Source organism: Nasonia vitripennis, chromosome 2 (assembly GCF_009193385.2).
Source record: "Nasonia vitripennis strain AsymCx chromosome 2, Nvit_psr_1.1, whole genome shotgun sequence".
NCBI lineage: Eukaryota > Metazoa > Arthropoda > Insecta > Hymenoptera > Pteromalidae > Nasonia > Nasonia vitripennis.
Window position 1 is genome coordinate 15,577,815 of NC_045758.1, and position 22,331 is coordinate 15,600,145.

Consider the following 22,331-nt stretch of genomic DNA (forward strand, 5'->3'; position numbering starts at 1 on the left):
TCTTCCACTTTACTTGGAAACGGGAACCTGGAACCTTTACGGGTTACTAAAAGTCTCGTAGCATGAAGATTCTATCAACGTTGAAATCCTATGGGTTCTGACTCCAATCACATGTTAATAGAATTTGGTTATAGTGTGATTTTCAGATCCTAAAAAATTGCTCAATAGGACCGTTAGAAAAAACACCGATTTTCAATGATCATTGTTGTTTGTGAAAAAAACTTGAAAATAAAAATGAAAAACCGTCTCGCTAGCCCCCTAAATTTATTGAATTGTATCATTCTTTTATAGGTTATTTTTAAATTTTAATTTTGGAATCACAAAATGCAAAAGATTAATTTATACTATCTTCGATTTTTGAGCATGAATCAATATTCCAGATAAGCGAATCAGATAAAGCATCCCTTTGTCCCACAGTACACATTATTGATACCAAAATGATTATTATATATTAAAATTTATTTCCTCTTAAAGTGGCGAAGTATTTTTGAGCTTCGAAGATTATTATCAAATTTATTAGCAATAGGTATATTATTATACACCTTCCTTTAATAAAAAGATATTCTTGTAAAAAACGCTTAGTTGAAGTCTACCTAGACCTTGAATGAAGGTGAAAAACTAACCAGAAAAATTTGTTTGTTTGCCTATTTTCAGATGACAGACGCGCAGAACGAGCTGGAGGGTATCGATCTCTCGGACCCCGATCTCCACAAGGCCGCGACGAAGATCCAAGCGAGCTTCCGCGGCCACAAGGTCCGCCAAGAGGTTGTCATCCCCGAGCCGAACGAGAAGAAGTAGACGCTCGGCTGCCTGGAAGGAATCGTCGCAGATGGTTGAATGGCGCCGAGCGCAAGCATTTACGCCGAACACATTCCAAAGAAAAAAAAAAGAACAATGAGTTTTCATCCGAATTCGCCGACGACGATGACGCGAGCCGGTCACAATAGTTGCACTTGAGACGCTCGAAAATCTCGCTCGACTATACACTTTCCGTCTTACAACCGACCGAGCGATGATTTGACCAAAGACGTACTATATACTGCTGTTAATAGGATGAAAGGTTATGCACGGTTACATTGTCAATGTTTTTGTGACGGTTTTGATTTCCGAAGTAGTCTAATAGGTCTGCAACTTACTTCTTAAAAATAAATACACGATTATATACAGTATAAGCTTTTTGTTCGTCACGACAGGCGTGCTACGAAAAAAGTCTATCAAATTCAAATTTAAAGCATTACCATAATACGAGGAGAGCGCAAAAACATTCACTCTGTATACCGCTAGGAAAATGTCAACTAGGAGAAAATTGGCTATGCCACGCGGGCTTCTATATATTCATGAACTAACGATTTTCTCAGTGCGAGACGCAGCAAAAATACACGATGCATACGAGCGCGCCTTGTCGATGATGATGCTACATTGAAAAGCTGAAGAAAAAAATACTACTAACAAGCGTAGATACGATACACTATATCGAGCTGCATAAAATAAAGAAAAGTAAAAGTAAACAAAGTTTCTTTCCTACAAGGCATACACGGACCTTTTGAGTTGTTGCAAAAACAAATGTTTCCTTTTTCTTCTGATGATATGGCGAGGATGATATAACCGCGGCAAAGCGAACGAAGTTAAACAGAAGAAAAAATATGCGTGTACCTGCGTATTTTTGAGATCCGATATATATTATAATTATTAACATTATTATTATTATTATTATAGTACGACTCTTATACATGAAAAAAAACTCTATATAGCGAAGTGACGGATTAACGCTACGCTTCGATTTATGCAAAAAGGGAACAAATTCTTTTCTCCTCTCTATACGTCTCTCCACTCCTACTCTTATATATATGATAAAAAGTATATACATTAAACATGCCTTCGATAAAAAGTGTCGGGGGAGAATAACTCCTTCGTCGGACATCCTGCGCGTACATAGATAATATTTCACATGTGCGTCGTTGGAAAAAATTGAATGAAGCTCGTCTTTTCGCGTCGCGAATACATATACGTATGTAGAAATATAGATTTATTCACATTCCACTCATAGCTCGTGTTTTAATCTGGAACAATCTACTCGCAGGCCGCGTATGCGACACGTGACCGTTTTCAACTCTGGATTACGAAGATTCGAATCGTGTTCCTATATAAAATCGATATGTTCCCATCGCGCGCATGAATTCTTCAAACTTATACAAAGTAACTGACTTCGGTTTTGTAAACTCGCGCGTTCAGCGCGTATACAACTTATTAAATGAACAATAATAAGCACGTTGAGGACTTAGTTTACTACAACGTGACTTCGTTTGACTTACAAAATTAAGCGCGTTTCTTTTCGTCGAGATTAAAAAAAAACAAGTATTTCGATGGTTTCAGTATAAACTTTTTTGATAGAGAACCGAGAAAAACATTCCTCTGTGAGGAAAATAACAAATCTTTGTCGTTTTTACGATCTTTCGTTCCGCGCGCGTCAAAGGTTTCCGATAGAGGCGTGAATTATAAAAGCTCACCCGTACCAAAAATCAATAATCATTTGTTATTTCAGTGGAGTACGTTAGTAATTGGATAAAAAAAATACTTTAAGTATTCTAAAAGTCTGCGTTGTGCGGACATTAGCAACAAATGATAATCACTCGAAAGTCCCGTAATCACTTTTGAATTTTTAAAGCAGCGATTTTAAAGAACATAATATACTAAAACTTTTTTCTTAAAATCTGTATTTCTTTCTATTATAACCTTGAAAAAAAATACTAAAGTTAAAACGTGCACTTAGCAGAATCACTCGAAATTCGAGGAACGGCGCATGAGAGAGCAATTCGGCTAATTTAATCCAAGTCGCACGAGCATGGCCAATCGAACGACCAAAACGATTACGATGCCTAATTAACGAATTACGAAGTAATTGGTGCTTAGGCACGAGCGTCTGCACGCAGTTGGTGAAATTTACAAAAAAAAATATATATATACAATTAAAAATATGTTGAACTAACAAAAATATTCGCGAGAACGATGAGAAAATCAATTTTTTCGCGCGACAAAATTAAACTTCTGTATTTCTTTCGAGCGCGTCCGAAATACTTTACACGACGCGCTGATTTATTTTCTAAGATATATTGACAAATGAACAAGTATATAAAAATGCAAGAAAGCACCTGTATACATACCGCACGCAAATGATAACAGAAACAAAAATGTAACGTGCAACGATTTTACGTGGTAGTCTCGCTTTCATTGTTGTCATAACTCCGAGTCTAGTCCAATTTGATATTATCGTTTGTCCGATCATTTTTATCGTAGGATATGTATTGTATTTTAACTCTATAAGCGATTATGAGTATATTTATCGTTCAATAAAAGTTGAGTAGTTGTTCCGTTTGTTTGTTATACTTAATGGAAGCGTTAAACGCATTTTCTTCATTATATTCGTTCAAGATCCTAGATATTTTTATGAATTAACGCTGATGTACAAAAGGATTTAATTATAGTTCCGTTAAAGATTCACGCCATGAGTGATATTAAAGTAAAAACCGTGATTTGCGTGCAAGGATGGACCGAAAAGTACATGTTGTCTCCGGTATTTTAATTAATATAAATTATAATGATAAATTTAATGTTTGAGAACACGATGTCAGTGAAATAGATCTGACTAATTTTATGCACATCAATAGCTAAAGTAACTAAAACTTCTAATTGAAGCATTGACAAATTATAACAAAGTTCAAATCCGAAGCACTATTCAAAATTGAAATTCTGCGGTCACGAAGTAATTTTCAGCCCAGTTCCGCTTGTGCGTCAGATCACCGTGAGCTTGTTTTTAGCGGGCCTAAAAACTGCATACACAAAGGCAAAAAGAAGATAATTTTAAAAAACTCCTGTGTGTACAAACTGCTTCGCCGCATGTTCGCCTTTCTTGATTCGAGCTCAGAATATTTAGTGGACACGTATAATATCTACTCGTTTATCTTTGCGTTTCCTTGCAAACAAGATCCATTCCTCTTAAACATTCCGTGATTTTTATGTGTACAGCGAGGATATAATATACAGCTATAAGAAGCCCGGCTTTTCTATATCGGTTCCCTCATTTCGCGAGAATCCGCAGAGACCTGTAGAAAAATCAAGTATGAAAAAAAAAATTGAAAAACCAATCCGTTCTGCACGCCGTATCTCCGCGAGCATCAGCTCGTTCCACCTTTGAAGATCCTCCTATCGGTGGATATTTATAGATTCGGAAGTATATATACACTTCGCTTTTGTAGAGGGCTAACGAGAGAAGAGAGCCTTTGCAAATAATGCCGTTATCGCGAAAAATGTCACGTCGAGTAAACACACTTAACCTCAAAGTACTCCCGGCCTCCGTTCCCCGCCTTATACACCGCCCCGCACTGTCGTTCGAGCTGTATACGCGAGGAAAAAAGAGTCACGAATGCAAGTACCCGCGACGGACACAACCACACAACTTGATTGATATCGATTCTTTTTCTCTCCTTCTATGTAACTTTGCGTCTATTGTCAGTCGTGCGCGCACACGCCTCATAATGGTATCGCAAATCTAAAATTGAACTTTCCTCAGTTTTCGTATATACAATATACGATTGAGTTCGAGCGTTTTCAACGATTCGGCATCAGGTTCTTATTTTTCTCTTTCAACGAAAATAAATACGATCGTGATTGATTTTTTTCTCGTCTATATATAATTGCGTAGATTTAGATGTATGTTTGTGCACTTGGTGTTACGTTAAAGGGACCGGTCGATGATGGACGACGTTTGATTGAATTCTTTATCTCGAACGGCGGATCCTTGATATACTTTTGTTTCTATAGCGCAATTCACCATTTCTATCTAGTATTCTAAATGGATACATGTAGCGATGCACGCGGTGCTAAAATTACGAGCTGATTATGCATTTTAGAAAATGAAAAAAAAAACTTTAAAATGTAACGAGCAGTTGTAATTACACTATTAAGCGAAACAATAGAAAATATAATGTAATCTGTTTGTTTAAAATAAACTAATCACCTACCAAACAGACTGTTCTTTGTCAACACACATCTTTGTTGTTTGTTTATAATTTATTATTTGTTTGCCTCGAGTGTTACGATCGAATAATTTATCTTCTGTTTTAAGTATGCAATCAGTGATTTAGAAAAAAAATCGTTTCAAGATATTCAATGTCGCCTTTACCGAAAAACCCTACAAGATATCCCACAGAAAATCCTACAGGGTTTTTCAGTGAGGGCCGCGTATACATTTCATTCTCATGAACGCCGAGTCATTCATAAACAATGCAGAAATTTCGCATGCGCGCGCTTACGAAGAAAGTTTGCTGAATTATACTTTTAGCAAATTATCAAAAGCTTACTTTCAAGCTTAGAACTACTTTCACCTCACTTATGCCATATTTTATTTAGCACTAGTCCCTACTTTGCAATTTTAAATTTCGCGCGCATGCAGCAGACGACACAAGGTTATTCTATATAGATGGCGCGCTGAGCCGATCGATGTTTCTAGCTAACCCAACCTTCAATGATTTCCAGCCGCACGCTTCAAGCACACATCGCTCAGCCGCTCACACACAGTACACAGAGACATCAACAGTTCGGAAAGTTTGTTTACACTGCAAAGTAAATTGATTAAGTGAGTTTGCACTTTGAATTCAACGTCTACCGCAGCTAGTATTTACCAGAAGACCTATTTCGTACACAAATTTGATAGTCGCATAAAGTTTTCGGATCAAAGGACGCATGAAATTACAAGAGTAAATAACTTGCGTTGGTAGCTTTGAGGTTAAGAAGAGCTCGAATCAAAAATGGGAAAACGTTATTACTGCGATTATTGCGATAGATCATTCAAAGACGTTCCAGCTACGAGGAAAAAGCATCTGGAGAGTTTGCAGCATTTAAAAAATAAAGAAGAGCATTATAAATATTTTAAAGGTAATGTCTATAAACATTGATAATATTGCACTTTGATACTCAACACTTTCTTTACACGCATCATGAATTTCAGATCCTGAAATAATTTTAAAAGAAGAAAAGATGAAAAATCCTTGCAATAGATTTTTGTTCAAAGGAGAATGTTTATTTGGCTCTTCGTGTAGATACTCTCACTATAGTCCAGCGATGATTCAACAGTTGCAGTACATAGGTAACAAATATCTTTAAAACAACCACTTTATTTACTAACTGAACGATTCCCTAAACTAATGAATTTATATTTTCAGTCGATACAAGGAACAAATCAAAGGAAGTCAAGACTTATAATCCAGATCCTCAAGAGGTTGTGAAATTTTTGGAAGATTCTATAAAAGCTGATGAAATTACAGAAATCGAAAAAGATTTGTGGCCACGTATTCCAGGATTGGACAATATCCCAAATTTGCCACCATCGTTGAGACCAATTAGCTACAAAGACTTTACGGATGGTGACTTTCCAGACTGGGGCTGGATGTGAGCATTTGATTCTGATGAACTTATATGGTATTCATGGAAATAAGTCAAGCTTGAGAGTATCGATGACAGATTTGCTTTGAGGGCACTTCTATCACAGCCTCACAATAGAGCTCCAGAGCAGAAAATACTGCGCTAATGATCTGCGATAACCAGCCAACAGAGAGCCCAATTAAACTATATACACACACCAAACACAAGAGAGTGAATTGTTTCATTGAGCCTGGGCAAATTGTCGATAATCGATAAATCGATCTGAGCGCTGAGAGACCGTTATGAGTACCCGATTACGAAACAATGCCCATTGACCATCCTCCTACTCCTCTCCGGCGGCACATATCGCATCGAGAACGACTTGCTTTATATTCCGCGAGGAACGCGCATAAATACTATAGGAGGCTCTACGGGAAACTCAGGGGCGCACGTGAAACAGGGGCTAGGTCTGACCATCAAAGCAAGCCACACACGGCGCTGGCTCGTCGTGCATGTACAATTGTACGCGCACGCACGAGAGGGGAAAAAGTCGCAGATCGCTTTCCGCGAGCTGCATTGCAGTACGTGCAAGAGAGACTCCATTGTCCGCTTCCGGAGTCAGCACCCACGGGCTAATTCTCTCTCGCGTGTGTCTGCGGTTGCTGTATAGCTATACATGCGTTGAACTGTACGAGCGCTACATGCGGCTGGTTGAAGCTCTCTCCGGGCTTTATACGCTTTTCCCACGGCCCGGCTGAATTATTCGTTTTATCTTTCATTCCTGGCACTTTGTTTGCACTTTAATTCGCCTTTTTTATTAGGGGTATGATTTTTCATTAAAAAATCAGACTATCGTTGGTAAAAAATTGAAAATGAATTGAGTTTAGCGTCACGATTTAAATTTGATCAAAAAAGAATGCTGAAATAAACATTTTTTTCGCTTTATAAAGTATCATTATGCATCCTCCGATTGAATTGTAAAAATGTATTCTGTACACTACATGTTTAATAAATCGTTTCACAAAAAAATTCTTACACTGTTGTATGCTTGTTATCCACTCTTCGACGTCCGACTTTTATTATAGTTCGTATTTATATCTTATAATAAGCCTGCTTAACGGAGATTTTTAGCGAACGTTAAAATAGGCCTTTAGTCACAAGTTTAAAATTACATTTCTTTCGAAGGAATCATAACAGTCTTTAGCTGCTATGCGCGGTGCTGAATTAAAAACATAAAAAATTCGCATATAAAAGTTTAAAAGAAGACATCAATTTCCTTCAAAGTTGCTTAAACTGCCTCTTATCTCCTTACGATCTCTCCACGGCCCTTCGAAAACGTTTTTCTGCCTTCCACCACTATACATATCTCCCTCTCCATCTATAAGTAATACCTGCGGGCCGCAACCGAAAATTTCAAAACTACGCGGTCTCATTGGCCGATTTCGCGCGTCGTATTCGTCTTCCATTGGACAATTCAAAAATCGTCGGAGAAAATAGCGCCACTGGCGCAGCGAAGATTCAATTTCTCCTCTCTTTTTATTACGCGCGTATACCTATATAAGTGGTCCCTCTTCGTGGCATAAAAATCCTGTGTATATTATAATATACCCTCGCGCGAGTGCGATGCATAAGGCCCATCATCAGGCCTGATCGGTCGAGCTCGGCCTCGTTCGGCTCGACTCGGCACCGTGAAACCATCTGCTCGCAGCTCGGCTCGCACCGCTGCCCCCTCTCGCGCGTTCTCCCTCTCCAATTCATTCTCATAGCCGCACTATACACTGTGCAGCTAGCTCCCTTCTCGCTCTCCGTATACCCATACACACATACGTGTCTTTCTTTCTCTCTCTCTCTCTCTCTCTCTCTCCTTCTCGAGAGCATCTGCCTCCGGCGCGGCGCAGCCGCTATATGCACGCACGCAGCTATAAAGCACGTTCACGCACACGCTTTAAAGCGTGGAGGTACACTTATAGATACCTATATAGGCGTGCACACCAGCGCGGCTCCGCAGCGACAAGGACGAAGATAGCCAGATTGCGTCGAGCCAGTCGGCCGCCGTCGAGCGGGAGAAAGAAGAGAAGAGAGAGAGAGAGAGAGAGAGAGAGAGAGAGAGAGAGAGAGAGAGAGAACTGGAGAGTCGTGCCGTGCTTGTGCGGCCCCAGCGTGCCGCCGCTGCACGACGGTTTTAGTATCGCATTAACCCGTCGATGCGCCAGTCGTGTCGTTCGCCGCGCGACCACGTCTCTTTCTCTCTCTACGTCTTCGCCGCCTGCGAATTCGCGTGCGATTCAGCAAGGTATTTTATTTTCGAAAAAAATCGGTGCAGCGCGCGCGGTGCTGTGTACACTATGCGGCTCGGACTCGGGGGACGCTCCGGTCCTTCGTCGTCGTCGGCAAGTGCAGCGGGCAAAAGTGATCCCGAGTAAGCCTCCGGCGTCGCGTGTGTGTCCCGTACGAATGCTTTGTTGACGTCCGATCCGCTGCTGATGCCGTAGGTACGCATAGAACCGATGACGCGCGCGCAACGAGCGCCGGCCAGCATCGTCATGAGATTCGACACCGAAACGCGCGCCAATTGTTATTGAAGCGCTAGTTTCACGTGCGCGCTCCGATATTACCATCGAGTTCTCTTGTGCATGTGCCATACACTCTGATACTGCCGCTGTTGCAGTATCGAGGCTGCTGAATTGCTGCCGCCGCTGTAGTACGAGTTGCGAGGGAGAAGCAGAGGAAGAAGAAGAACAGGGGAAAGACGAAGAAGGGAGAGAGAGAATTTCGCGCGGCTGCTGCACGCACAGCATCACCGAGAGACACGACGACGTCGCCGGTGGCGGCCGTAGCTCCATTTTGCTGGTATTTGGTATTTTTAGTTGCATTGTACACGCTAGCGCTCTGTTTATCGGCCCATTTCTCGCTCACTCTCTCTCTCTTTCTCTCTCTCTCTCTCTCTGCCAGTCGGTGCTGATCGCAGGTAAGGAGCTCTGATCTCTCCTTATAGAATATTCGTATACTCACATAGCCTCAATGATTCATTGGCCAGCGCTATGCTCAAAATGCGATAGTCGTGGGATTTTAAATTTAGACGAGATGCCCCTCGGACTGTATTCCATTCCGAGATCGCATGCCAGTGCACGCATGTATAGGGGGAAACGTGTCATTAACATTTCGCAATCGAGCCTCTCTTTCGGAGCCCCTCGCACGAGAAGCGTTATTATTTACAATCCGATAAGGAGTCGCCTGTAAGCAAATGTATATACCTACACTCTCCGTGACTTTACGAAACGAGGCGCTTTTTGCGCGCGTGCGTGCGTCGAGTTTTTGCTCCTCACGGCACTGTGTGCAGGCCGCAGCAGCAGCGGCAGCTCGAACGCGCGTGAAAGAGAATACACACGTCCTTTTGCTCTTTTTCGAGCGCCGCCACTGCCGCTGCTGCTGCGAGAGGAAGGAAGTTCCGGCGTCGCTCTCTCTCTTGCGGGGGATCATGCCGAAACTCGGCGATGTTTACGCCTGCTATTTTCGTTCGCCAACTTTTTTCGACGCGCGGCGAGTTATTCCTTTTTTGTTCTTCTCTTATTTAAAGCCTGTTCTCGCCTCGGATGCAGATGACGTTGAGTAATCACTCGGGCAGTTGACCCGGCGGCGCAGCTGTTTTGACGATACGCGCCTCTCTGCTTCGAATGCTTTGCTGTGCGCGTGCTGTCGATACAGTTGACGGGAAGGTCGTTTGAATAATTAAGGAAAGAAGCTTAAACGCGCGGAGTCGCGTACTTTGCTCATGTTGTGCCTATAATGATCTCCCGGTGGAATCGTATACCGGAAACCTTCGTGCGCACTGAATAAATAACCGATATTCCCGGAGATATCGTAAAGACGATTAAATGGAACCCGTAAAGTCGTTGAAAAACGGCCATTTGCATAATGAGGTTAGTCGCGCGGCGATCGATTTTTCAGGAAACGCGCGATATTCCGCCGGGCCGCCGTGATTTTCGGAGACAGATAACATAAATTTAGGTATACGCGCGCAGATATTTAATCCATTTCGATTATATAGCTTCTTGGCACGGAGCTCGCGACGTTATGGAGCCGGTCGTACCTAATGTTTCGGGATCCATAAATCGCCTGTTTACAAAATCAACGCGTCGTTTCGAAGATCTTTAAATTTTAGCGCACCAGATACAGTTGTAAATTAGGTAATACGATTTGATATTAGTTCGATGCAGATCGAGTTGTTATAAGAATCAGGTGCTGATATCTGCAGTAAAAACAAAATCGTTGGTCGTCATGCGTTGTTATTTAACAACGCTGAATTCTGCGTGCGCATGTAGCCGTACTGCAACGTGAGTTACATAAATAGGTGCGTTAATGAATATTCAAAGTTTGTTATATGTCTAATAATAGTAATACGTCAATTGAGTTTAAACTATGTATGGAATATTAAATGTATGACATAAAGTTTTAAATGCAGAATGAATTAAATCCCATGATGGATAAGGATGTGATAAACTAGCTTATTTTTCTGAAAACTACCGCGCCGTATCAAAACAAATAATTCATCATTTGTTTTCGCACTAATTACTACGTACCATAAAATCCGACTACTAAAAACTAAAACCTTTTGAAAACCTCGCCGAAACATTAGCACCAATGGTGGAAACGATTTTTGTGAAAGATAATATTTACATAGAAACCGAAAGGTATATAGCAGAAAGGAGATAAAACGTTCAGAAGCCTTCGAAGCGCGTCAGCCCCGAGAAAAAGACGCAAAAACTGTTTGGAATACCCGAAACGCCATTGAAACTGATAAAGCGGAGGTTTTATCATTCAGCAAACATCGTTTGTCGGAACACGTATACGGAAAATGTACGGAATCAGTGGGTAAGCGGACCTTAATTAATGGTATTCAACGTATAACCGACATTCCGAACGTTGAATTTTTAATGAAGACGACGTCTTGGTAATTTAATTAATTTTACTGGCGATTCGAATGCGTTTAACGACAAAACAAAACACCAGCATTTTCTACCTCTGTGTAGAATTGATTTTACACTGCGCAAGCCTTAGTTATTGAAGTTTGAAACCTTGAGAGACGCTGAAAGTTTTCTTGAAGCAAACGGTTATGCTTCTGCATGTGTTCAATACGAGAAAAACAGAGTTTTATTAACACGAAGAGTTGGACGAAACGAAAGAAAAGTTATCCAATGCGTCGGTTGTGCATTCCTTTCTATTTTATTATGTAATACTTAGACCGTTGTGCTCTACATACTGCAGACACTGCAAGAAGACAGCAATGTTTCATCAAAAGAAATACACGAATCATAACAAATTGTTACAACTGGCCATAATAGCTATATACAGCTCCAATTCACTCGCATCCAAAAGCCATCAGCAATCATCAAAACCTCAGAGTAGAAAGTCCGTTACATCACACGACTTTCGTGGACTAGAAAAAAAAACCGAAGCAACGGCGAGTAAAAAAGATGGCCAAGACCACGAGCGTCCCTCAATTAGCGCGAGATTGAGTTTTGCCAGTAGGTGAATTACGTAGCCAACAACTACCGAGCAACGAAAGAAAGAAGAAACCGACTCTATACACACGCGTAGCGTCACCAGCAAGGTCGCGCCGATTTGTCTCTATCTTCGCAATCGATCCGCGGCATGCGAAATATGCACGAGCGAGAAACTCGGGGTAAAAAATGAGCGAACCAGTCGAGAATTATCGCTTAAACGCCTGACACACAACGCAGCGCCTGCGTATCGGAGCAGCTGAGTAGCCGATGTTTTGAGTGTGGGCGCTGCTGGGACTCGTGTTTGAAATATTTTTTTATCGTGGAATTCGCTGTTGCGCTGTTTTACGAGCATTTTTACAGCTCTATTCGTGCCGGATTTCTTTTATTAAGCTGATGCCGTGTGCGAAGTTGCTTACGTTCTGACGTTTCGCTTTTCTCATTGTTATTGTTGATGTTATGCGTTTCGAGTTATGACTCACAACTTTCGTCGATTATACAACGAAATATTAAAAAAAAGCCTGTTAACCTGAACTCCGTGGTAATGTTTCTATTAGAGTTTGCTCACTTTTTCACACGAGAGACCAGCCAAACGTAAACAGAAATTTGCAAATGGAATGTCTGGCACATAAAATAAACGCATAAACCTACAGCAGGTGTAATTAAACGTTCAAACTTAAACTATGCCAGCCATAAAATTATCCATTATTGCTAAGAGATTTAGTATGCATTCTGACCCTTTTTCTAGAGGTGTATAAAGAATATTCATAAATGAACTCGAATGACGAATGCAATGAATCAAAAATATCACGGATTAGACTTATTGATAAACGTTACTTCACAGTGTGCATTTCAAAACAGCAAGTTTTGGTATGATTACCCCTGCGATCATATCACAGACAGTTCAAATATCGCCTAGTATTAGAAAACCCAGAAACAAGGCACAGTTCATACCCTTCGCTTTTTTCAAAATAAACAGCCGAGTACATATGCTTTACGGGCTTTGTCTCGACATCCACGGAATCAAGACGTCATAGAGAATTTGCCGTGAAGAGCATAACACACCAGACTCGAGCAACTTATACGTTAACTAGAACCTGGCCCTTTTGTGCCCTCGAAAAGAGCTGAATTAACCGAGCCAGACAAAGCAGTGTATACCGCGCAGCCCAAACAAGCCGAAGAGGAAGATATCAAAATGGAAATACCGCAGAGTCATGGACTGCACAGCATCCTCGGAAGGAAAATTCGATGATACAAAGGAACTCGCTCGCGCGCGCGTAAACAGGCGAAAAATTGTTGCTCGATGATCGATAGACGCCGGCGCGGTTTTTCAAAAGAAGCTCGTCGGGCAAAATCCATTAGCCGCCGAGAAAAAAAACCTCGCGCGTCTCAATTGAGATAATCAGGCCGGTAATTTATATACGCAGAAGTTGCCGAGAGAAAGACGCAAAACGATGGCCACGAAGCTTATGACAACGCGCCGCTGTTATAAATAATAGACTTCCTTTTGTCCCGCAAGGATATAGGCAGTCGTATGCGCGGCTCTGAATCTGCACCGTCTGCGCATCGTCCGAGATATAAACGAGCTGGGTTTTCGGAGTAATTGCTTTTTCTTGGCCGGCTTTATCAAATTATTTATCGGGCCTTACATCTTAATTGTTGCTGCCCGAGAGAGAGAAAGAGAGAGAGAGAGAGAGAGAGAGAGAGAGAGAGAGAGAGAGAGAGAAACGACTATGCGACGCGCGGCTTTGACAAATGGTTCCACGTTCTACCTCGAAGAGCAGCGCGTTACAGAAATTTTCGTTTTTTCATCTTCACGGAGTACGTACAGTTCGCACAATGAAACGGTACTCGAAGACAGCGCGAGGCGATACAGGTCTTCGGTCGTATTAAAAATAGTCATTTGTCCACTGCGGACGGGAACGAGCGCCTGTGTAAAACACGACGAGCGCGGAGGCAAATAAAACGATCGGTAACAAGATTTGCGATCGGACCGAGTCGTACACGTATGGAGACACACACGAAAGGCAAGAAAATCGACCTTTTGTGTTACACGCGCACGCAACAATACGGTCCGCGCGGTCGTCTCGTTCTCTTCCTCCTCTGGGGAAATCGAGAGACTCTTAGCGCCGAGAAGGCGCTGGAATCGAGTGACGTAATGCACCCGTATATAAAGCCAATCAAAATAAACGATCCTAAATTGCTGGAGAGCAGAGAGCCGTTGTGCTCTCTGTCTCGCGCTCGCGCGACATAAAGAGAGCCTCGACGCGTCTCTCTTTCTCTCTCCTTCTGCACTGCAAGCGTCACGTATGTGTGTGAGAGTGTATGTGCGAAAGTCATATAGACATACTCTCGGCGGAAAAAGTGCAGCGCGGCGAAAACGAGAGCAGACGGCTGACGGCTTTGAAATATTCAGCAGTCTTTTCGCGCGCGAGCGCAGCTAACAGCTTATTTTCGGTTTCAATGAAATATGAAGAGATAGCTTGCAAAGATTAACGAAACTCGTTTGCGAGGCTCCATTCATCGGGGGGAGAGAAGCCATTGTTGGCGCTGGCGCTCGCGTTTGTGAGTGAGTTTTCTAGTTTGCATTCGTTACGCTGAAATGGCGAGTATAGAAGAGGAGATTAATCTGGAAGAGAGGATGTCGAGAGCGATGGATTTCGGAGAGACTCTCTCGAGTTAAATCGAACGCCTTCTTTCGTGAGTGCTGTTTGCACGTTCAGTGAGACTTCACGGAGTCGTGTGCTATTTCTATCGATGTCGCTCGAGTCGAATAAGCGAGCTTCGCTTGTTTTTTTCTTTCGCTATCTCGAACGCTGAAAAATGTCGATTTTGAAGTTTTTACACGGCAGTAACGTCAGAGTGCGAAAGACGTCAATCAATGCAGCGCGTCATAACAGAAACGTGATACTCGCCAGCTTCTGGCGGGGGACTTGAACGTAAAACAAGTTTCTGAAGCCAATGATGCTTAATTTCGGGAAACGTCATAAAGTGTATACCTATACCGTATTCATTGACTCTCCGCACTTGAAAGTCAGTGCCTTCAAATGTAGTCATTTCAATTGTGCAGCTGTAACACCAAATATACACACTGCCGGAGCGTCGGATTTCATAACTGTGATTACTTCCTCTCCGCGAAAGTGAGAATCTCATTCTCTGAAATAACTCCATCGCGCTCGAACTGTAAACTTTAAAGCCCCGGCTTCCGAGAACATTCAAATTAAAACTGCACACCCAATCGCCCCGTCTTAACGTAGTTCGCTGCAACGAACGAATGGATCGACAATCCCAACTTTTCAAAAATTTATGTAAATTCCTAATCGCATTTCTGTAAAAAGTCCACCGATCACAGATAGAGCAGAAGCGCACGTAAGTGTCGTGACTTTCGCCACAGCAAACTGCGGAAATAGCTCCCCGCAGCAGTATTCGACGCAGCGTCGCGCAGATGCCGGTTCCCTCGAAAATCCGGACACACTGCGTCGTTAACGCATTACGGCCAAAGCCGCACCAGTTCACCGAGCGATAAGCTTTCAGGAGTAGCCTCTCGGACCCTTATCCGCTCGTCACCTCGGCGCGTATCGCAATTTCGTAAACACGCATTTCTCTACGGCAACTAATTAGCCGGAATGAATCACGGATATATATATATATATATATATATATATATATGTGTGTGTGTGTGTGTGTGTGTGTGTGTGTGGGCACAATGCCGGCAACAGCTGTTTCCAAAAATCCGGCTGCGGTCGCTGGCCACAATGCGCTGCTCTTTCGCCTCGAACGTATGTACTAACGCAGTGACCATCAGGCCCGAGCCATTGTCCGTAGTATTGCAGCGCATACACACGCACACATACCTGGGAATTCCGAAAGCGAGCCCGCAGCGCTTTCTCGCTGCTGCCGCAACGGAAGATGGGATGAGGAGAGTCGGACACGAGGCTGTCTCTCAGCGTGGCGCAGAGTGTGTGTGTGTGTGTGTGTGCATGTATTCGTAAGATCGTCTCGGAGAGAAATTTCGTGGGCGAAACGGGGCTACAAGCGCGCATGCACCGAACGTGAAACTGACTCGAAGCTCCTTCTGCTGTTGCTGCTGCTCTTATTTGGACCTGGTGCATTTAAATTTTGGCTTTGCTTTTTGTGGAGTGCTCTCCTGCATCGAGTGCGGTCAATTTGGAAATGTAGCGCACGAGGAACCGGTGGGATGTTTTCATTTTGGCTGTGAACTGGAAAAGTAGGCTTTTTCATCTCTTTTATAAAAATTTGGATTATAGAACAACGATCGCGCTTGAAAAATATCCGACGACTCGTATCCAAATAGAGCTGTTTTGTTATGCAGCGAAGGAGTTGAATCAACGATACGAGGTCGAGTCGAAATGAAAGTTGATAAAAACCGCTCCGAGCAAAATAGTGGTTTGATAAGATTGCTAAAAATGTATACGTTACGTAACGACACAGCCCATAATGGAATGTATTATCACGAGACGAACTCGACGCTTCAGCTTCTGAAAACACTCTGCGAATAATATTTGTTCGTATACATATACTGGCCATCTGTGCACGTGAAAATCCGCATAAAATTTTACAACGCGCGCGCTCTAAATTACGCGGGATTGAAACTTACGATGCTCGGGTACAATGCTCCTGATTACAAAGCGCCATTAACATCATCCGACTACATCCCGCAATTTATGTCCACGCATAAATCGGCTCGTTGCAAATGCCACACGTTAAAGTATCGCGCAGGAGCTATCTCTTGATATTTATTGCAATAAAAGGATGCGGCGGATCTCTAGAGTTTTAATATATAATAAAACAGCCGCGTGTATGCACCACTATGGAAATGACTAAGTTTCATTCGGTGCACGGCTCGCTAATTACACACCAAGCTTCGCGCAAATACGAATATACGACGATTTTTTACGACGTGTCGAAATAGCGATAGTAAATTTCATGCAAATAGGATCCTGTTCGCGTCGGTCTCTGGTATAGCATCGCGCAGCGTGTCTTGGGGAAAATTAAGCGACGGTTCTATTTTCATCCTCTGATGCTACATCGACTGTAAACATCAGCGTTGAGAGGTAGAAATTAGTGTGGGACAATTTTATTACACTTCGGTTGGGCGCTTGCGCGCGAAAATTCAAAAGAGTAGCGCGCGAGTATTAACGTCTCGCGATATAATGTCTCGTGACTTAACTTCGCCATAAACATTTTAATTAAACATTTCAAAAGACAGGATAGTAAAATAGCCGCGCGCGCGCGCGTAATCTAAAAACACGGGTATTTTATGCAGTCGCGCTAAGTAAGGCGACGTCGCGCGCATGTGTACGGATTTTACAACGCTCGTTATCAGCGTGTTTAACGTCCTTGCTAAATGACTGGAATCTACGCATAATATTTCCAAGCGATTTCTGCAAACAGCAATCGGAAAACCAAAGGGACACGCCATAAGGATCGTCGGTGAAAGCTGGCAGTATTGGGAGCAAACAAGCACAGATCGCAAAAGAGGGACGTCCGAAAAGGGCGCGTGACACGGATCCGCGTAACAAAAGAGAAAAATGGGGGAGTGCGGGAGAGAGACGGGAAAGAAAGAAAGTGCATCGGGCAACTGCAACTGCGGCGCGGCCACTCCGAATAGAAAGAGACCGGGAGAGAGAGAGAGAGAGAGAGAGAGAGAGAGAGAGAGAGAGAGAGAGAGAGAGAGAGAGAGAGGAAGAAAGGTGCGGAGGTACCGTAAGGCCACGCGCGCGTGCAACATCACACACAGCTCGAGCCAAGGTCGTTCGACTTCCCATTCCGAGAGTCGTCGTCGTCGTCGACGGCGACCTTATACGTACCTATACCCTATACGCACGGACACATGTGTGTACGGGTCTGGCTCTTATTGGTCTCTCCATTAACGCGCGAGAGGAGGCGAGGCGCGCTTTTCTATTAGCCCGCAAAGGCGCTTTTCGTATTTAGCATGAAAATGGAACGACGGCATTCTGTGTATTATTACAGGAGAAGAATGCAGTCGGAGAGACCGCGCGTGTGTACGGGAGCTGAGCTGGCTCGGATAAGAGATTTTTTAGGCAGACGATCACACTCTGGCTGCTATTATATACACACACACACACACACATACATACATTGGAATCTCGGATACGCCACGTGACACGCGCTCTTTCGTTTTTTTCTCGGACGAAATCTTATCGGGGGATTCCTTTTATTTTCATTTTTGTCGGCGGGAGAGCGTATTATGCAGGATCGACGCTTGGCTTTCAACGCTCGTTATATATTCGGCTATAGACTTGATTGCATGCAAATGTGCGACTTTCCTCTCTCCTATACATCTCTGCCGCCGACTTGAAAATGTATTAACGGATTGATTCTGTACACGTGATTCATACTTTTCTAGAATTATGATTTTATAACTCAGCGTGATTCACGAGGTATATCCAGAGAGAGTGTTTGTCTCACCGGGAAATCAGATACCATATTCGATAACGGAAACTATCGGCGCTGATAAACACCCACTCGGCGCGTAACATACGTATGGTTTTATTACCGCCAATCGGGTTTTCTAGATAACCACGATCTTCAATGTATATCGATCCAAACGCGCGATGTACCACTTCGACGAGTTATTTCCCAACGAAAACAAACACGCACAAAGAATGCCGATTTGTAAATATTTGCGAAGCTCCGCTCGCGCGCGCGCGCGCATCGCCGCAGGTAAAGCCGCCGTATCGTAAAGCCCGCGTGCGCCTTACTTATATAGTTTTCCAGCATCGCTTATCGGGCGGTGCACTGTAAAAGCCCGTAATTAAAACGAGAGCTATTTATTCTCTGCGCGCAGCGTCACCGCCCCGCTATATCGACGAGCAGATTGCGAAAAACTCTGCGCGAAAATCCCACTCCAATGACTCATCTGCAGCGCAGTCCGCCCCTTATCTCTCCTCGCTCTTGGTTATACATTCGAAAATATAATATCTACGCCTACTCTATGGAACTGCGTCTGTATGCTCATCGGGTTGTTCTGCGAAATTTACGACACGCGCGCCGGGAAATAGACTTGTTGCTGCTGAGTGTGTGTGGATTTTCCTGATTCTAATTGAATTTCCAGAAGCGAAACATAAACAAAGTCGCTTTCTCGGATTTTGGCGAAGGTAGGTCAAGGCTCTCGGAGTGAATCACGGGCATTGAGGAGAATTATCTGCTCGTTTGCGGCACACAAATTTTAAAGTCGCTTTACCACCGATCGTCGGATTAAACAATCGTCGGAGAGAACGGATGTGACTAAGAAGAGATATCTCGGCGTAACTTTTGTAATACCGCCGACTGTTTATACATTGTACGTATCGGGCAGACACACAGCGGGTTGTTGAAAAATGTATGCGTCTGCAAAAATTTATCCTCTCAATCTATACTGTCGACACGCGTAATGCGATCAATGTCGTTCGAACACGGAGTCAAGTCGCTTAAAAATCCACTAGATTATCCCCACATTGATTGCACGGCTTTAACGAGAAAATCGTGTACGTAACCGAGAGCTTAATCCTTTGTCACGACCTGCAATTAAAAAGAGATTTTTCCCCGTCCGTCCGACAAAATAACGAATGCCGATCTCGAGAGATCCACGCGATTCGCATTCCAAGCAGCCGAAGGCAGAAAAAGAGCAGACGTATACCCAAGGCGAGAAAAAGGACTCCGGCTTAATCGAGCAAACATAAAATTCGGAAAATCAGCATCAGCGCCGAACACGTGCGCGCGCGAGTCGTACGAGAGTCCGAGCACGTACGTTAGTAAAACACTGGGAGAAAGAGAGAGAGAGAGAGAGAGAGAGAGAGAGAGAGAGAGAGAGAGAGAGTAGCTATAATACGTCACCATGAGAGATCTCCGAGTAATCGCAAGGCGTCGCTGAATGGCGAAAACACGAAATGCGAGAAATCCGAGCAGAGCCGGCCGATAAGAGAACCGGCGAGATAAGAACGAGAGCAGCAGCGTAGTCTGATGTTTGCCATATACTCGAGAGCGCGGGAGCTTGGGTGTCCCGACTGCTCTCTGCGCGATGCGCAAATTGACACTGCAATTTTACGTAATGATAAAAAAATAAATGAACTTAATGTGCCGAGCGAGGGAAAATATTCGTGCCGCTTTATCTGCGGAAAGTTTTGTCTGTTCTAGGCGAGCAAATCCAGTTAACGCGTCCATATTTTTGTTTTTGTTGCGAGAAGTCAAATATTTGAGCCCGTTGATTAAATTTTCGATGACAGAACTGATCGAGGGGGGAGGGGGAAATTTTGTAATTAAGGCGACGCTGCACTGAGCGCGTGTTCGTTTGAAAAAAAGCTGCGCATAAGCATGAGTTTTTTATTTCCTGCAATTCTGTAACGAATGACGTAAGTTTTAATTGCCCCGAGCGTGCGATATCGAATAGAGCGTTTTTCTGTTCGTTATAACTGAGCGTATTATATACAGGAGTGATACAAAGATCAAAATTTATAAATTAGGGAGTCACTCGTGATCTGCCCGGATTACTCTCAATTAAATGAAAGTTAATAAAAACCCTAAAGTCGCTTTCGGATTCAACAAGTCACTGCGCAACAAGAGTGCAAGGAACGACGATCCGATAAAAAGTAGCTCCTTTTTGCTTGATTGATTAATCGAGAGGCCAAACTTTAAGTAGCTTATACGAAGCGCGACGAAGACACGACTCTGACATATTCTTAAACTTCGGCATTACCCTTCCCGGACTATAATTGCAAACCCAGTAATAAAAAGCTCTTTGATGGAATTACTCTCCAAACTACTCCAGCCGCAGCAACAAACTGAAACTTCCGCGCATAGCTCCGCTCAGCTTCCCGCCTTCGCAGCACACTACCCATGCAGACACGTATACGGCGCTACGTCAAAGCGTGCAGTCGATTACGTAATGCAAAGCAGCCGGAAATTCACTTAAAAATTGCTCTGCTTCTCTTTCTCTCGGTGCAGCGATTTCTCAGAGCCGCGAGATTAACCTTATCGAGAGGTCGCCTTACCGAGAACGCGGCGCTCGGGATTATTAGTTGCAGTGTATGCAGGGGCATATCGCTCGCCTCGTCTTACACGTGCAATTGCGCGCGCGGAGAGCCCCGTCTGTAGCGTAAGCGATTTTTCCTCCTCGAGCCCTTCGCCGAGAAGAGAGATGTTAAGAGAGTATAGGCTATGCGCACGGTTAAAGCTCGGGTATAATGGGGGTGGATTGTGCTGGTGAAATACATGTCTCGGGCTATTTATATTTTCCGCGTCGCTGAACTTCTATTTTCGATTCAGAGGGAGCTATAGTAGATGCGCGTCTTCGAGAGAAATTTACATTCGCTCTTCAACAGTCATTGGAATCAGAGTGCGCCCATGCTCGATTGCATCACATCCATCTTGGCTTTTAATTACAAGCACAGCGCATAGGAGATTCTTTCGCAAGGCATTGTCTACGCCAACATGAGACTTCATGCCGCACGGCAGCACTACTTCCAGAAAAATGGAATTCCAATGCAAACGAACCTTTCGAAAAGCGCGCCCGCGACTTGAGAAACTCGTTAATTGCAGCCGCGCGCTAGCTGTGTGTGTCTCGTTGCCAAATGGAGCGCCCACGCCGGACATAGCTGCATCGGACTCTCTCTCTCTCTCTCTCTCTCTCTCTCTCTCTTTCTCAGCTCGCGAGTCACGACCCACGCCCTTTTTATGCAGCTACACTCGCAATCCTCCGCGGGCGTCTCTCTGTGGGATATATCTGCGCTGCGGCGCACGCGACGAGCGACGCGTCGATGCGGATTATATTAGTTCGAGTTCGACGACTGATCGATGGAGCCGCGCTAGCTACGTGTGTTTACTTCGGTATATCGTTGCTGTCGAGTGTGCGCCGTTGGCTGTGTGTGTGCTGCTGAAAGACCGAAGCGCAAGCATGAAGCTTTTGGAGCTCATCTGTCCGCTGACTTGCAGTGAGTAATTCGTTGGGTGTCGATGGCTGGATTTGCCATGCCAGCCACATCGCTGTGTATATTTAAGTATACGTCACGCGAGGGTTATTGCCGGGAATATCGCGACGACTGTTGAGTGCTGACGGGATATATAAATGACTGTAATTGTAGATATGACGCTGGAATAATTATTCCGACAACTGCAACTCGTACCGGGAGATGGACGGGCCAAGCCCAGTTTGTAATACGCCATGGGCGCGGGGTCAACCATTAATTAAACTTCGCGCAGTATTCCCGTGATGTTAAATAAAAAAATTGGCAATAGAAACGTTATACGCTCCTTTGTAATTAAAAACAGCTTATAATAGATTTACGCGAAGGCATTATGACGTGTTTTACACGGGATGTTTTTCCTGCCACACCGCTAACACTGGACGTCCGCGGAACATCGTAAACATCATTGTAAAAACTCGCGCGCGCA

General features: G+C 43.7%; 3 protein-coding genes across 9 annotated transcripts in view; all 3 read left to right on the forward strand.

The window, feature by feature from the left end:
• LOC100121351 (neuromodulin) overlaps positions 1-5,022 on the forward strand; it is a 60,576-nt gene extending 55,554 nt beyond the window's left edge. Inside the window, exon 4 of the mRNA XM_001604911.6 lies at positions 655-5,022. Within this exon, the coding sequence (XP_001604961.2) occupies positions 655-798 (144 nt within the window). The 3' untranslated portion in view covers positions 799-5,022. The remainder of the gene's footprint in view (positions 1-654) is intronic.
• A 103-nt stretch (positions 5,023-5,125) lies between these two features.
• LOC100121371 (zinc finger matrin-type protein 5) lies at positions 5,126-6,721 on the forward strand. Its single transcript, XM_001604936.5, has 3 exons — positions 5,126-5,931; positions 6,005-6,142; positions 6,219-6,721. Exons 1-3 carry the CDS (start codon positions 5,805-5,807, stop codon positions 6,446-6,448), a joined length of 495 nt encoding a protein of 164 aa, XP_001604986.1. The 5' UTR covers positions 5,126-5,804; the 3' UTR covers positions 6,449-6,721.
• A 1,729-nt stretch (positions 6,722-8,450) lies between these two features.
• Positions 8,451-22,331, forward strand: part of LOC100679716 (pleckstrin homology-like domain family B member 1) — a 35,570-nt gene continuing 21,689 nt past the window's right edge. For 2 of the 7 annotated variants that reach the window (XM_031922715.2, XM_032596755.1), the window contains exon 1: positions 8,451-9,267. Coding sequence is in view for 1 of the 7 variants with exons in the window: in XM_003425328.5 (XP_003425376.1) it covers positions 21,835-21,871 (37 nt within the window). In the remaining 6 variants the exon portion in view is untranslated. Of the gene's footprint in view, positions 9,386-21,769; positions 21,872-22,331 lie in introns of those variants that run through there. The other 5 variants (XM_031922716.1, XM_031922713.1, XM_031922712.2 and 2 more) reach the window with 5 other exon arrangements.

Coding starts and splice junctions, on each gene's coding strand:
- LOC100121371 (XM_001604936.5), top strand. CDS start 5,805: ATGGGAAAACGTTATTACTGCGATTATTGCGATAGATCATTCAAAGAC. Junction 5,932..6,004: donor GCATTATAAATATTTTAAAG/GTAATGTCTATA, acceptor CATGAATTTCAG/ATCCTGAAATAATTTTAAAA. Junction 6,143..6,218: donor TCAACAGTTGCAGTACATAG/GTAACAAATATC, acceptor TTATATTTTCAG/TCGATACAAGGAACAAATCA.